Here is a 13,222-nt window from a genome sequence, read left to right as displayed (position 1 = left end):
TTGCGAAATGTGCCGTTGAACCGTAATGTTTTCAATTTCTGGTAAATCGGTTCGAAACGACCTCCATTTAGCTTCAAGTGGTTGGGGAAGTTGCTCATCCCAATTCAATTTTAGCTGCCACATTTCCTGTAACATCAGTTTCGCTCGAACGGTTACTGGTGCCAACAGTCCCAGAGGATCGAATATCCTTGCTGTATCCGAAAGAATCGTACGTTTAGTGATTGAACTTCTTGACGCTGGAGAAGTAACCATAAACGAGAAATTATCAGCCGAAGGAGTCCAATATAGGCCGAGAGTCTTGACTGATTCGTCGTTCTCGATGCATAGTGGCTTTTGTAAATCCTTCATGTTGGCTGGTAGTGTATCCAATAATGCAGCTTCATTCGACGCCCATTTCCTTATTTCAAATCCTGCTTGAGATGTAGCTTGAATGATTTCTGACTGAAGTCTTAAAACGTTCTCAATCGTTTCGTCGCCTGTCATTAGATCGTCCATGTAGAAGTCATTTTGTAAAGCCGAAGATGCCAACGGAAGTGTCTCTTTCACGTCATGGCCGAGTTGCTTCAAGACTTTAGTTGCTAGGTATGGCGCTGATGCGGTTCCATATGTAACCGTTAGCAAACGGTATTCGAGCAAGGGTTCGTGTGAGTTGTTTCGCCAAACAATTCTTTGAAGATCGGAGTCGTCTGGATGTACTCTAATTTGACGAAACATTTTGGCAAGGTCTGCTTTCATTACAATGCGATGTTGACGAAAGCGAATAAGGAGGTTGACCAAATCATCTTGAAGTTTTGGCCCCACTAGCAGATGATTGTTTAGGGAAACTCCAGTTGTAGATTTGGCAGAGGCGTCGAACACTACACGAACTCTCGTGGTGGTACTGTCTTCTTTGAATACCGCATGATGAGGCACGTAGTAAGATGGATTGGTTTCGATTTTTATTTCATTCGAGGGAATGAGTTCCATATGTCCAAGGGCAATGTATTCCCCCATGAACTTGCGGTACTCCTCATAGAGATTCGGGTTAACACGTAGACGTCGTTCTAAGTGAGAGAATCGACGGATTGCCATTTGTTTAGAATCTCCAAGTTTTGGTGCATCGTTTATCTTTGGTAATCGTACAGTGAATCGTCCTGTAGAGTCACGTGTATGTGATTCTTCAAAGTTCTTTTCACATTGAATTTCTGTTGGAGATAGTATTCTTCGAGGCTGGATGTCTTCTAGCTCCCAAAGATGTTTCAAATCTGCTTCCAATGTACAATGGTGGACCTTTATTTTCGAACTTCTTCCGGCCATCAGCAATGGACCGGAAACTGCCCATCCGAAAAGAGTATTAAAGGCACCTGGAAGACCTTCTTTCCCCTTGCAAATGCCATCTTGTAAGAGCTCTAGATACACGTCAGCACCTAGTAAAATATCCACTTGTCCAGGGCTATGAAAAGTTGGATCAGCAAGTGTTAAGCCTTTCAAGTGTAGACAATTTCCAGGATCGAACGGACTGTTAGGTAAATAATCCGTGACCTTTTTCAGGACGATTGCCTCGACGATGACCTCCGACGTGTTAATGATATTTGACTGAATATTCACCATGACACTGCCTTGAGAGGTGTTCATTCCGGTTGCTCCAATTCCGTCAACTGAGACGTTGAAACGTGTTCGCTTCAATCTTAGTTTCCTCGTGAATTGTTCCGTGATGAAACTGGCTTGAGAACCCGAGTCCAGAAGCGCTCGGGCTGGATAAAGTTGCTCGTCAAGTCCCTTGACTTGGACCATTGCGGTTGCCAAGATAACTTGGGTTGATCCAATTATTTCACGAGATGGGCATGAAACTACACCGGAGGTTGCCTTCGTCTTCGTTAATTCCTTCTCTTGATGTAGAAGTGTGTTATGTCGTGCGTTGCATTTCCTACAATGACCAGATTTGCAGTCATTGCTTTGATGACCGGTTCGTAAGCAATTGAAACAGATGGCACTCCTCTTGACCATGTTCCAACGCTCGTCCGAAGATGCATTCAGAAAATTGGTACATTTGTATACAGAGTGTGTTTCGTTGCAAAAGTGACACGTCTCGCTCAGAGCACCATGATGAGCCTTTGTACTCGGTCTCTGATGTAATGGAGGCTTCGACTTGATTGCAGTAGTTGTAGGCGGAGCTGCTGCTAAGGCTCTGGCCCGTTGTTCAAGAAATGTAACGAGATCCTCGAAAGTTGGTCTTTCGGTCCCCCTCAGGGAAAGTTCCCATTGTCGGCGAGATTCTGAATCCAGTTTTTCCTTTACAAGATGAAGTAGTATGGAGTCCCAATGTTGTACTGGTTCTTTGAGAACCTTGAGCGCCCTTATGCATTCGGCGGTGGTATCGATGAGCGTTCGTAAAGCGGATGAAGATTCTTGGATGACGTTAGTTTGACTGAAGAGACGTTTTACGTGTGCATCGATGATTTCCCGGGTATTGTTGAACCGATTGTTTAAGATATCCCAAGCTTCCAGATAATTAGCGTCAGTTACCGGAATAGATTGAACTAGGAGCGCTGCTTCGTTTCGTAATGATGACTTCAAATACTGAAACTTCTGAGCTCCGGTGAGCGATTCGTTGTTGTGTACGGTGGCCGTGAAGAGATCATGAAATGGAAGCCAATCGACGTAACCACCGCTGAATGATGGAAGTTCCAGCTTCGGTAAACGTACATCACTAGCTGGTCTGACTTGTCTCACTGGAATGTTTGCTGCTCTTTCATTCGATTCAGTGACGAGTAGGATTGTCAGATCTTCGAGTCGAGCGATTAGGGGGTTGTATTCATCTTCGTGATCCGCGAAATCGTCGTCGTCGGGATCGACATTTGCAACTACGGCATCTTGAACCTCATCCAAGTCTTTCGAAAGTTTTTCCACCTTGTCTACATACAGCTTCAAGGCGACGTCAGATAGATTCGTTGCTGTTTGACCCACCGCATTTTCAATCCTGGTGATCTGTCCCTTGATAGCTGCTCTTCTTCTCACCAGAACATCCATGATGACTTATGTTGATTCGTTTACGATCGGGATATGATCGATGGTTTAAACGGTTTCCAACGGAGAATCCACGCTAATTTTCACTGTCTCTCACGGAAAGATAGCCGATTCGATGATTAGTTGAGGAACATAATCAAGTTGACGAATGTATCCGGCTCGACGGACCAAAAAATGTCGTGAACAGCGAAATAAAAGACGCGAACTTTTCCGACATAAAAACCGGTAAACCTTTTTCCTCTTATTTCAAAACAGAACTGGCCGTTAATTTATTTTTACACGCGCAAAATAACACCTTTTTTAACAGCAACCAAAAACTCACTTTCACGCGCGCGTGCGCTATATAAACATTTGAAAACGAATATAGGTACATGTACTATACAAAATTACGATGTGTACAACCGAACATTATCTGTCTACGTATTGTTTGGCGTGATATTTTATAGTGGCGGCTAACAGGAATGGGCTGGCCGTACAACCGAACGGAACCCGCCTAAACCTATAAACCACTAATTAATTTCTATCTGTTCCCGCTAAACTTTTAATACAAAAAAATCGTAAGGCATCCCTATCTCTCTCTACTACGCTAATTTGGTGGAAGGCCTTTTCCACGTCGCCGGTGTACGCTATTCGGTGTTTTCGAAAGCGCGCCAACATTTTAAAAACTAAAGGCAGGAAATTAGGTCCCACCTCTAAACAATTATTAAGGGAAAGAAAACCTTTCGCGGAAGCGGACCCGTCATAAACGATTCTAAGGGCTGTAGTTTCACTACCTTCTCGAATGACACCTCTGTGAGGGAAGTAATAACACTGGTTGGGCTTAACACTATTTTCTTGATCATCAACCTTTTCCACTATCCCTGATCTAATTTGCTCTCGTATGATCTCGTCATATTTCAACATCTCTGGCGGTTTTGATTCTAATTTTCGCAACAAATTAATTGTTCGCCTCTTGGCCACCTCTAAATTATCTCCCATTTGCTCACGGTTGGGTTTCCAAGGTAACGCCACCTCGTAGCGCCCTTCTTTCAAATTCACATTTTTCTCGAAATCGCTCAAAGTGGCTTCGAACTGATTAGTTTCAGTTTCACCGCCATCCTGTATGCCTAACGATTCTAAGTTCCAAAAAGCGCTCAATTGATCTGACACTAATTTTTCCTCGGATTGATCCGCTACGTGGTTAACAGCTACTGAATTGACCCCTGCAGATGACCCTTCTCCTACCGACCTCCCTTGCACTGTCCAAACCAAAACTGTGTTTATGGCCATTAGATCTGGAGACAGTCTCTCAAATTGTCCCTTCGCTACTCGCCAGAAATAATCTGCCCCGATTAAAACATCGATAGGAAGGCTCACCTCCTCACTTGTGTGGCCTACTAAATCTGACAGTTCTAAATTCCTGTCTCTCATTTCCGATTTCACCCTTTCTCCTGGCACTGCGAAAACTGCCCCGTTGATAGAAGGAGTTTCTAGAGCTATAATATCTACCTGGTCCCCCGTGTTTACATTTTTCAGTGAGACTTTGACCTTTTTACGGGTGGATCTGATTGGGACCTCACTTTCTAAGGGAAAAAGGTTCATAATCTCGCTACCGACAACCTGTAACTGTAACTTACGGGACAAATCCTCTTTAACAAAACTACGATGGCTAGCCCCGTCTAAGATGCATCTTACTCTGACGTTGTTCCCTGACCTATCACTTATGTCGGCTCGCGCTGTTTGCAAAAGGATTACGCCGGAGTTAGCTGAACCTGTGGCTAGGGTTACGGAATTTTGAGCACCATATTGCACTTTAATCGGATTGTTCTGCACTGGTGCAGTATCGCACTGCCCTGACTTAGTTTCGTTTCCTAATTTTTCTAGACCTTGATCGCATACTACTTGGTGGTGTTTGCGCCTACAAGTTCTACAGTTTTGGATTCTACCCCTACATTGGAAGGCGGCGTGCCCTGTCCTGAGACAGAGAAAGCACAACCGTTTCTGACTAGCAATGGCTCTTTTATCTGGGAGTGGAACACCTGTACAATTATAGAACGGGTGTTCGGCACTGTTACAAAAAACACAATTTCTAAAATTATTCTGATTACTTTGCACGCCCGTATGAAGAGCGGCTGCCGAAAATGGTTTACGAGGTAAACCTTTACTAACATTCTCGACACTTTTAACAATAGGTTTTTCTTGAATACTATTGCCTTTTGGTTGTTAGGGGCCTGCTCTATGAACGGCTAAGGCTCGTTCGCGGCATTGGATTTCGCTATTTAAAAAGGTCAGTAACCCCACTATTCTAAAAGGTTGACTTCCGTCGTTACCTCGAGTATATTGTTCTATTAAATCCAATGGCAGCAGGCCTCCCACAATATGGGCTAATAATTCCCCGTAATTATCCGTCATATGACCTTGAGAAGTCAAACCCCTAACTTCAATTTGGCACGTGTCATGCAACTGTCTTAATCCGGCTACGTTCGAAGACTTAGTAACCGGAGTTAATTTCAAAAAATTATTTAATCTTGCTCTAACCTGTAGGTCTTCACGACCAAAACGACTTTTCAAAATGCCTACAGCTAACTCGTAATTCTCAGCCGTTAATGTTAACCCTTCTATGGCTGTTTCGGCCGTTCCCTTTAAATAAGATTTTAGGTAATTGAACTTATCAATATTGGATAATTGGTGATTGTTGTGGATCGCTCCTTCAAACTGAGTCCAAAATGCTTGCCATCTGTCTAAATGACCGTCGAACCTTTTGATCTCCAGTTTTGGAAGTCGGACAACTGCTGCTGGTGGTGTAATGATGGTATCCTGATCACTGGCTCCGGAATGTTGGGATCCCGGTTGTCTGTTGTTGGCTCCTTGTAGTAGAGGAACGCTTAGCGGAATATTCTTCTCGTTTAGCCACCTTTGCGCTCGGCCACGCCAAACTACCAACGAGTCGCTGTATTCTTCCATTTTCTCCAGCTCCTCGTCCTGTTCATCTTCGGTCGTTTTACTGACCAGGATTTTGTTATCCAGTTCATCCAATTTTTTCTCTTTCGCGTTCAATTGCTCGACATAATCACTCATACTTTGCTCAGAAATTACCGCTGACTTTTGAAGCTCGTCTTCAATGAGGTTGCAGATTCGAGTGACACCACCCCGTATGGACTTCCGTTGTTTTTCCAAAAATTGTGCCATTTTTCAATATCTCACTAACTGTCCAGTCTTTAATATATCGCGAGTTTTCCCGGGTTTCGGCACCAAAAAATGTTCAATTTAATAGCGCGAAATAGCTTTGGGAGAGCTGATGTTATCTAGATTAGTTAATCTAGCGGACTGAAACACTAAAATTAACTTTAGCACGTAAAAGTTCCGGGACCTAGCACGTAAGAGCTCGCTTATAGAAAAATAAACTGGAACGCACTTGATTTAAAATTTAACAATTTAAAGTTTTATTTACTTTGACCGCACATTGGCCACCACGTTATACATTTGGTCGGCGCACATTGCCTGACCGCACGAGTTCAACGGTAAAACATTTCTGCCCTTTTTTGGGCTCTAGAGGCGCGAGGAAGCCTCCGATGGGACTCGGTTTAATCCCTCCCGGAATGCTGGAAAATTTCCAAAGAGCGTGCAACGAAAAAGGACCAGCATTCTCGCTGGAAAAAACCCAAACGTTTCACGGGCGAGCCCCGAAATGGCTCCTTACTGCCTCCACCACTAATGCTGATTGACAGCGAAAAGATACAATTACAAAAAGGATTCTAAAAAGGAGTTTCACAATAATCATACACTTTGGAAATTTACATCAATAATACAAGCAAAGAAAAAATACATATATACAAAATTAAAATAAACGTGAAAGTCTTAAGTCAATTTGGTTAATACAGATTTCGATTTTTAACATACACCGTGGAACGGGATGTCTATCTTCTTAAGCAACCCAAAAGCGGACTAGGGGAATATTTTCAGCTTATTACTTCCCAGATCGCGAGGTTTTGGTAGCATGGTGTTACGGATTTGTAGGTCAAATAAATAAAGTCTTTGTGAGAGAGCAAACGATATTTTTTATTCTCAACTGAAACTCTGTCTTAACACCACCGTTCTTACACTCGACCAAATCACATCTGGGACAACTTCTCCTTTTGAGTTTTACTTTTCGCAACCACTCCTAGAAGTGACTAATTTTCCGAGAAAGCCCATGTTATTTTCTAGTAACAATATGAACAACAACAAAAAGGTGCGAAAAAGAGCGAACGAGATTGAGAACCCGGCTGGAAGCCAAAACGCATAAAAGTAGATAGCGATCTCTTCTCTATTCGTGCACTAATTGTTTATTTTTTAGACCCTTTTAACTCCGAACCCGAAACCTCCTCATTCTACAAGCATGAAGCATGCTCGTTAAGTTTTATGGCATTTCCCCCTCTCTGGCTCTTACTCGTTACAAACATCTCACGTTTTATAGGAATCAAGAAATTTCCAATCCTATCACAACAATTACAGTAATACATTAACCAAACATCAATACAATTTAGGAAAAGCTAAACGCTATCATTAATGGTAAATTGAATATAAATTTCTGAACGACCTGTTGTGATGTTTAATTGTACTGATTAAATAAAACTGATTGATATGAAATAGTGTTGTAAGTCGGAAAATTTTCCGTATTTTTCCGAAAAAAATAAAAAAAGTTTTCATTCCATGATTAGTCTAATATATTGTTTGCAAATTTAAATAAAGCGGCATTTTTGCCTCATTTTTTCTAATCTAAAAGTAAAACTAAACCTCTAGACTAGTTTAAACTGATTAACAATGTAACACTATAATGTTTTTTAGTATGTTTACTGATATTAGACATTTTATATCGATAAAAAGTTAAAAACATTAAAAACCTTTAAAAAGTAATTTATGTTTCAATATTTTATTTTTCCGATTTTCTGGAAATTTTTCCGTATTTTATTTTTCCGGAAAATTAACAACACTAATATGAAATATATTTACTGAGATCATTCATTGTTACATTGTTCTGAAGTCAGTGGCTTATGGTCTGTTTGGACTGTGAAGTGAGTACCCGCTACATAAAAGTGGAATCGTTCGCTAGCGTAAACAATTTCGAGGTTTTCATTCTCCTGCTTTTCGCCACCCGCGTGTTCCATCTCAGCCTCCCACCCAGCATTTCTCTACCCCTCAGAGTCAACACACGACTCCTGGATCATATCGTAACTGTGTCACACAACACACGGCCCACGGTTGTCCAGTTGCTACAGGTGTCATCGCCGTGGACACTGGGCAGGTCTCTGTCGCTCACCATATCCTCGCTACACTCACGAACTAATCTCTGCATCGACTTCTTATTCTCTCAACCGCATTATTTTGACCACGCAAACACTGATCTCGACTCACTACCTTATCATGATGAGGACTACTATGATTACGAAACTCATTCCCCTTCGGAACAGTCTGCCTATCCACAATATCGACACCCTTTATCTGAACAGTATCCAGCCCTATTAACTTGCAACTCTACCCATACCACCTCTGGCGTTTCTGATGAGTGGTACGATACTGTTTACCTAACTAACATTCCTATATCTTTTAAGCTTGACACTGGCTCGCAGGTAAATATCCTTCCCAAGGATGTTTATGATGCCCTTATGATTTAACCACCACTACGCCCTTCTACTTGTCGTATTTTATCGTATTCGGGCCACCACGTTCCTATTCTGGGCATGATTACGTTATTCTGCTCCTCTGACACGTGTTCCGCCACATGCAGTTTCCATATTACTCCTAAGAACACTACCCTCATCTTGGGAGCGCAAGCCACTGTTGACTTGAGGTTCATTGTTCGTGTTCCATCGCCGTCTACAACGACCGACTCGCGAATGGATGTACTACACACCGCCACACCCCCCATGTCTCGCAATCTCCCGATAACATCCACACCAACCACAGACGCGGCTCACCAAATTTTTAATGAATATCGTGATTGTTTTGATGCTATATACAGGGTCTTTTTTTTTGCTCGGAAAAGTGTTTTATTTCAAAAACTATTTATAGTACCGATTTCAAATTTGGAAGGTCAATTCTCTATACCGGGGGACATCAGTTTGATAAATTTGAGCGTTTTCGGTAATGTTTTTCACCAATTTTGAAAAATTATTTTTCGACCACTAGGTGCGAGATAAAAAATTTCTATTATAAAGTTGTAGGCCGTCATCGAAAACCCTTAAAAATTGTTCACTCGACGAAAAACAATTTATTTATCAGTGAAAATTCGAGCTTGAAAAATTTACAAGTTGGTGAAGCCAAATTACGATTGTTTGAAACGATAATTGAAACCGAATTACCTAATCCAGTTGAAACTTTGGTTAAAAAAACGACCGGATTTAAAAAACACGAGGCTATAGGTCAATCCTAAACATACATTGGGTATTTAAAGGAAAACTTTGGGAGATTATTATCAGTGTTTGATAATATTTCGAACAATGCCTAGTTATTCAGTAGCTGAGCGTACCGAGATAGTTGCCATTTACTATGGAGAAGCAGCGCAAAACCTTAGAAGAGTGACTGAAATCTTCGCAGAAAGACATCCAAATGGAGCACCATCTGTAAATACAGTAAGACGAGCAATTCACGATTTAAATCAATTTGGTAACTTGCAACCTAGGTTTCGCGGATTGGGTCAACCGGATTTAGACTTCGAGAACAATGTACTCGCGTACTTTGTGGCATATCCTCGTCACAGTTGCGCTAACGCCGCTGCTGATTTGGGTTGTTCTGCAAATCGTGTGTGGAAAATTCTTCGTAAGAATCGCTATCACCCATACAGAGCTACGCTCCACCAAGGACTAATTGACGGAGACCATCAAAGACGTTATGCATTTAGCAACTTGTTACTAAATGCTGTCCAAGAAGATAGACAATTTTTGCGCCATGTTTTGTTCTCCGACGAAGCGTCATTTTCTAGAGATGGGCCCTTTAATCATCAAAACAGCCATCTTTGGTCTGACATCAACCCACATTGGGGTTTTGAATATCATCACCAGGTTCAATTTGAACGGGTCAATGTTTGGGTTGGACTTGTTGGAAACCGTTTGATTGGTCCCTTTTTCCTGCCGACGAACCTCAACGGCCAAAGGTATTTACATTTTCTACAGAACGAACTGAGTGACGCAATCGACGACCTTCCATTGGCTGAAAGAGGTCAGTTGTGGTTTCAGCAAGATGGCGCCCCTCCGCATTTTTCCCGGCAAGTAACTGAGCACCTCAACAACGAGTTTCCTGAAAGGTGGATAGGGAGAAATGGTCCAGTGCATTGGCCAGCAAGGTCACCTGACCTAACACCGCTGGATTATTTTCTCTGGGGATTCGTTAAAGCAAAGGTATACGCCACGCCCATTGAAACTAGGGAGGAACTCATTAGACGAATAATCAGTGCTTGCCGAGACGTCACACCAGAAATGGCAGAGAAAGCGTTTGAGAACTTAATTGTCCGCGCACAAACCTGTGTTGCAGCCAATGGTGATATTATTGAAAATGTTTTGTAAAAATTTATGTGAATAAAATATCTGCATTTAAAAACCAAACGTGTACATTTTTTCAAGTGTGAAAACTCTACTACGTTTGTATTAGACTTGTTCCCTTTTCAATTATCGTTTCAAACAATCGTAATTTGGCTTCACCAACTTGTAAATTTTTCAAGCTCGAATTTTCACTGATAAATAAGTTGTTTTTCGTCGAGTGAACAATTTTTAAGGGTTTTCGATGACGGCCTACAACTTTATAATTGAAATTTTTTATCTCGCACCTAGTGGTCGAAAAATAATTTTTCAAAATTGGTGAAAAACATTACCGAAAACGCTCAAATTTCTCAAACTGATGTCCCCCGGTATAGAGAATTGACCTTCCAAATTTGAAATCGGTACTATAAATAGTTTTTGAAAAAAAACACTTTTCCGAGCAAAAAAAAAGACCCTGTATAGGAAAGCTCCCCGGACAACATACCATCAAAACTAAGCCCAATGCTGTTCCTGTCATCACTGCTGCCCACCGTATTCCTCAAGCTTTTCATGACCATGTTCATCAGGAACTTCAACGCATGTGCGCTGAAGGAATCATTACTCCTGTTACGGCACCCACAGACTGGGTAAATGTAATGGTCACTGTGGTCAAATCCGATGGTTCTTTACGCCTCTGCTTAGACCCACGAGACCCGAACAAAGCTATTATCCGAGTCCCGTAAACCATGCCAACAGCCCAAGACCTCTTCTCTACTCTTCATGAGTATACTCTTTATACGGTACTAGATGCCAAAAGTGCCTTTTGACAAATTGAACTTGACGAGCTTAGCTCATATCTATGCACTTTCAACACACAATTTGGGCGATACCGCTTTCTACGACTTCCCTATGGCATATGTACTGCCTCCGAAATATTTCAGCAAGCCATGTACACCTTGTACCCACCCCATATCTTCCCTAATCTCAATATATCTACAGATGACTTCCTATTAATGGCTAAAAATATGACTTAAAATTCAGCACATCAAAAAAGCAATTGCCGGTACAACAATCCGTTACTTGGGCCATGTTATCTCGCCCACGGGCATTCACTCGGATCCCAGAAAGACAACGGCCATTGACGAAATTCCACCCACTCACGATCGTAAATTATTACAACGCCTTCTTGAGATGGTTAATTTTCAGGCTTAATTTATTCCAAACCATTCACAAGAAACTGCCCCCTTACGAGCCCTACTACGGAAAGATACCATTTTTCAATGGGACTCGAATTCTGACGTCATATTCCGCCGTCCCAAAATTTACTTACCACGGATCCAGTTCTGACCAGATTTGACCCAAAAGCTCACTGTACCATATAAGTCGACGCTAGCCCGCGGGGTATAGGTGCCATTTTATTGCAAAATAATAAACCAATCGAGTACACGTCGACCTCGTTTAACGCAGATTAACCATTTAAAAGCCTCAGCGATAATGTAAATTTTGATGACCTTCAACACCTTTTTCAAGGTCATTCACAAATTATCTCTATTATCAACAGAATCAAAAATTCAATTCGAACTAGAAATTTTCTTATACATTTTTAACCAAATATTTCTCATTGTTCAAACATTAAATGTGTTCTTCTTTGGTCAATAGCTAAAAAAAATAAAAAAATGAAAAAAATCGAAGGTGACGTCATTTCCGTTTTTTTGGGGTTTCTTAGACCCCCCGAAAACTTTAATATCTTCCAAACCAATATCTGCAGGTAATTTGTGAAGCAGAATACGATTCCTTGTTCAAAATTCACCTAGAAAACAAATTTGCGATAGTTTAAAGGTATTTCGCTGGAAGATATGGCCAAAAATGTTGATTTTTGGGTCGGCGGAGCCTTTGGTGTGGGAAAATTTCAATTGTTCATAAAATGGCCAATTTTATCGATAGAGGGCCAAAATTTTGGAAATTGTCATTATTTCCAGGCTACTTACGCACCAAAATTTGATGTACAAATCGGTGAGGTAGTGCCTCCCAACCTCTCGATTTGACATGGACTGACCCAGAAATGTAACTACTTAATTTTTATTGATGCATTAGATAAAGTTTTAGGTGTTAAAAATTCGCTGTCGGAATACTTACAAAGTTCGAAAGTTGTTTAAACGGAAGCCGTTGCAATTTGCTCAGCTACGGTTTTTCAATTTGGGAAGAAGCTTCAAAGTTGACAGAGTCCGTTTTTATGCCGGTACCGGATCGCAACAGCGAACCTTTAGCTTTAAGAAAACGAAAAATAAACCCAAAGAAAAGGCTAAGACATAATGTGATCAGATGCACGACGGAAAGTAGAGAATGCTTTGATTATTTGATGACGATGGGCAATGGATTTCCGGACCTAGCCAAGTACTCTAATGTGGTTTTGTTCATTCCCGTTGCCAATACAATTTCAGATAGGAGTTTCAGTTCCTTCAAAAGAATTGAAACTCATCTACGCTTAAAAATGGGAGCGTAAAGAGCGTAACATCGGTAAATTCGCCGAGGCCAAACTTGCGGACGGTGATATTTCCGGCGCCGTCCGTGTCGTCTGCTCTGATGACTCTTTTGCCCCCTTCGACTCTGCTACTCTGGCCACTTTATCGAGTAAACACCCATACGGTTTGGACCACAATGATTACTCTTTTGAAGCCGACGCTGCCTGGTCTTCTACGCCGCACCTAACTGTTTCCAACTCCTAAGTCCGATCTGCTTTACTT

At 41.6% G+C, this 13,222-nt stretch overlaps 1 protein-coding gene across 1 annotated transcript; it reads right to left on the bottom strand.

Annotated features, from left to right (window-relative positions):
• Positions 1–3,519: 3,519 nt before the first annotated feature.
• LOC149942915 (uncharacterized) lies at positions 3,520–6,174 on the bottom strand. Its single transcript, XM_090179540.1, has 3 exons — positions 5,524–6,174; positions 5,316–5,475; positions 3,520–5,024 (listed from the first exon to the last, which is right to left on the bottom strand). The coding sequence occupies exons 1-3, from the start codon at positions 6,172–6,174 to the stop codon at positions 3,520–3,522; spliced, it is 2,316 nt and encodes a 771-aa protein (XP_090035666.1).
• Between the last annotated feature and the right edge of the window lie 7,048 nt (positions 6,175–13,222).

Source organism: Leiobunum rupestre, chromosome 6 (assembly GCF_980474605.1).
Source record: "Leiobunum rupestre chromosome 6, qqLeiRupe1.1.hap1, whole genome shotgun sequence".
Taxonomy (NCBI): Eukaryota; Metazoa; Arthropoda; class Arachnida; order Opiliones; family Sclerosomatidae; genus Leiobunum; species Leiobunum rupestre.
Note: the sequence above shows the minus strand (reverse complement) of the source record. Positions and strands in the feature narration are given on the sequence as shown.

Bases quoted from the DNA above. Each gene is read 5' to 3' on its own strand.
- LOC149942915 (XM_090179540.1), bottom strand. From the start codon at position 6,174: ATGGCACAATTTTTGGAAAAACAACGGAAGTCCATACGGGGTGGTGTC. The intron at 5,476-5,523 runs GTTAGAGCAAGA...CCGGTTACTAAG, and splicing joins TTGGTCGTGAAGACCTACAG to TCTTCGAACGTAGCCGGATT. The intron at 5,025-5,315 runs GTAACGACGGAA...ATAATTGTACAG, and splicing joins AATAGAACAATATACTCGAG to GTGTTCCACTCCCAGATAAA.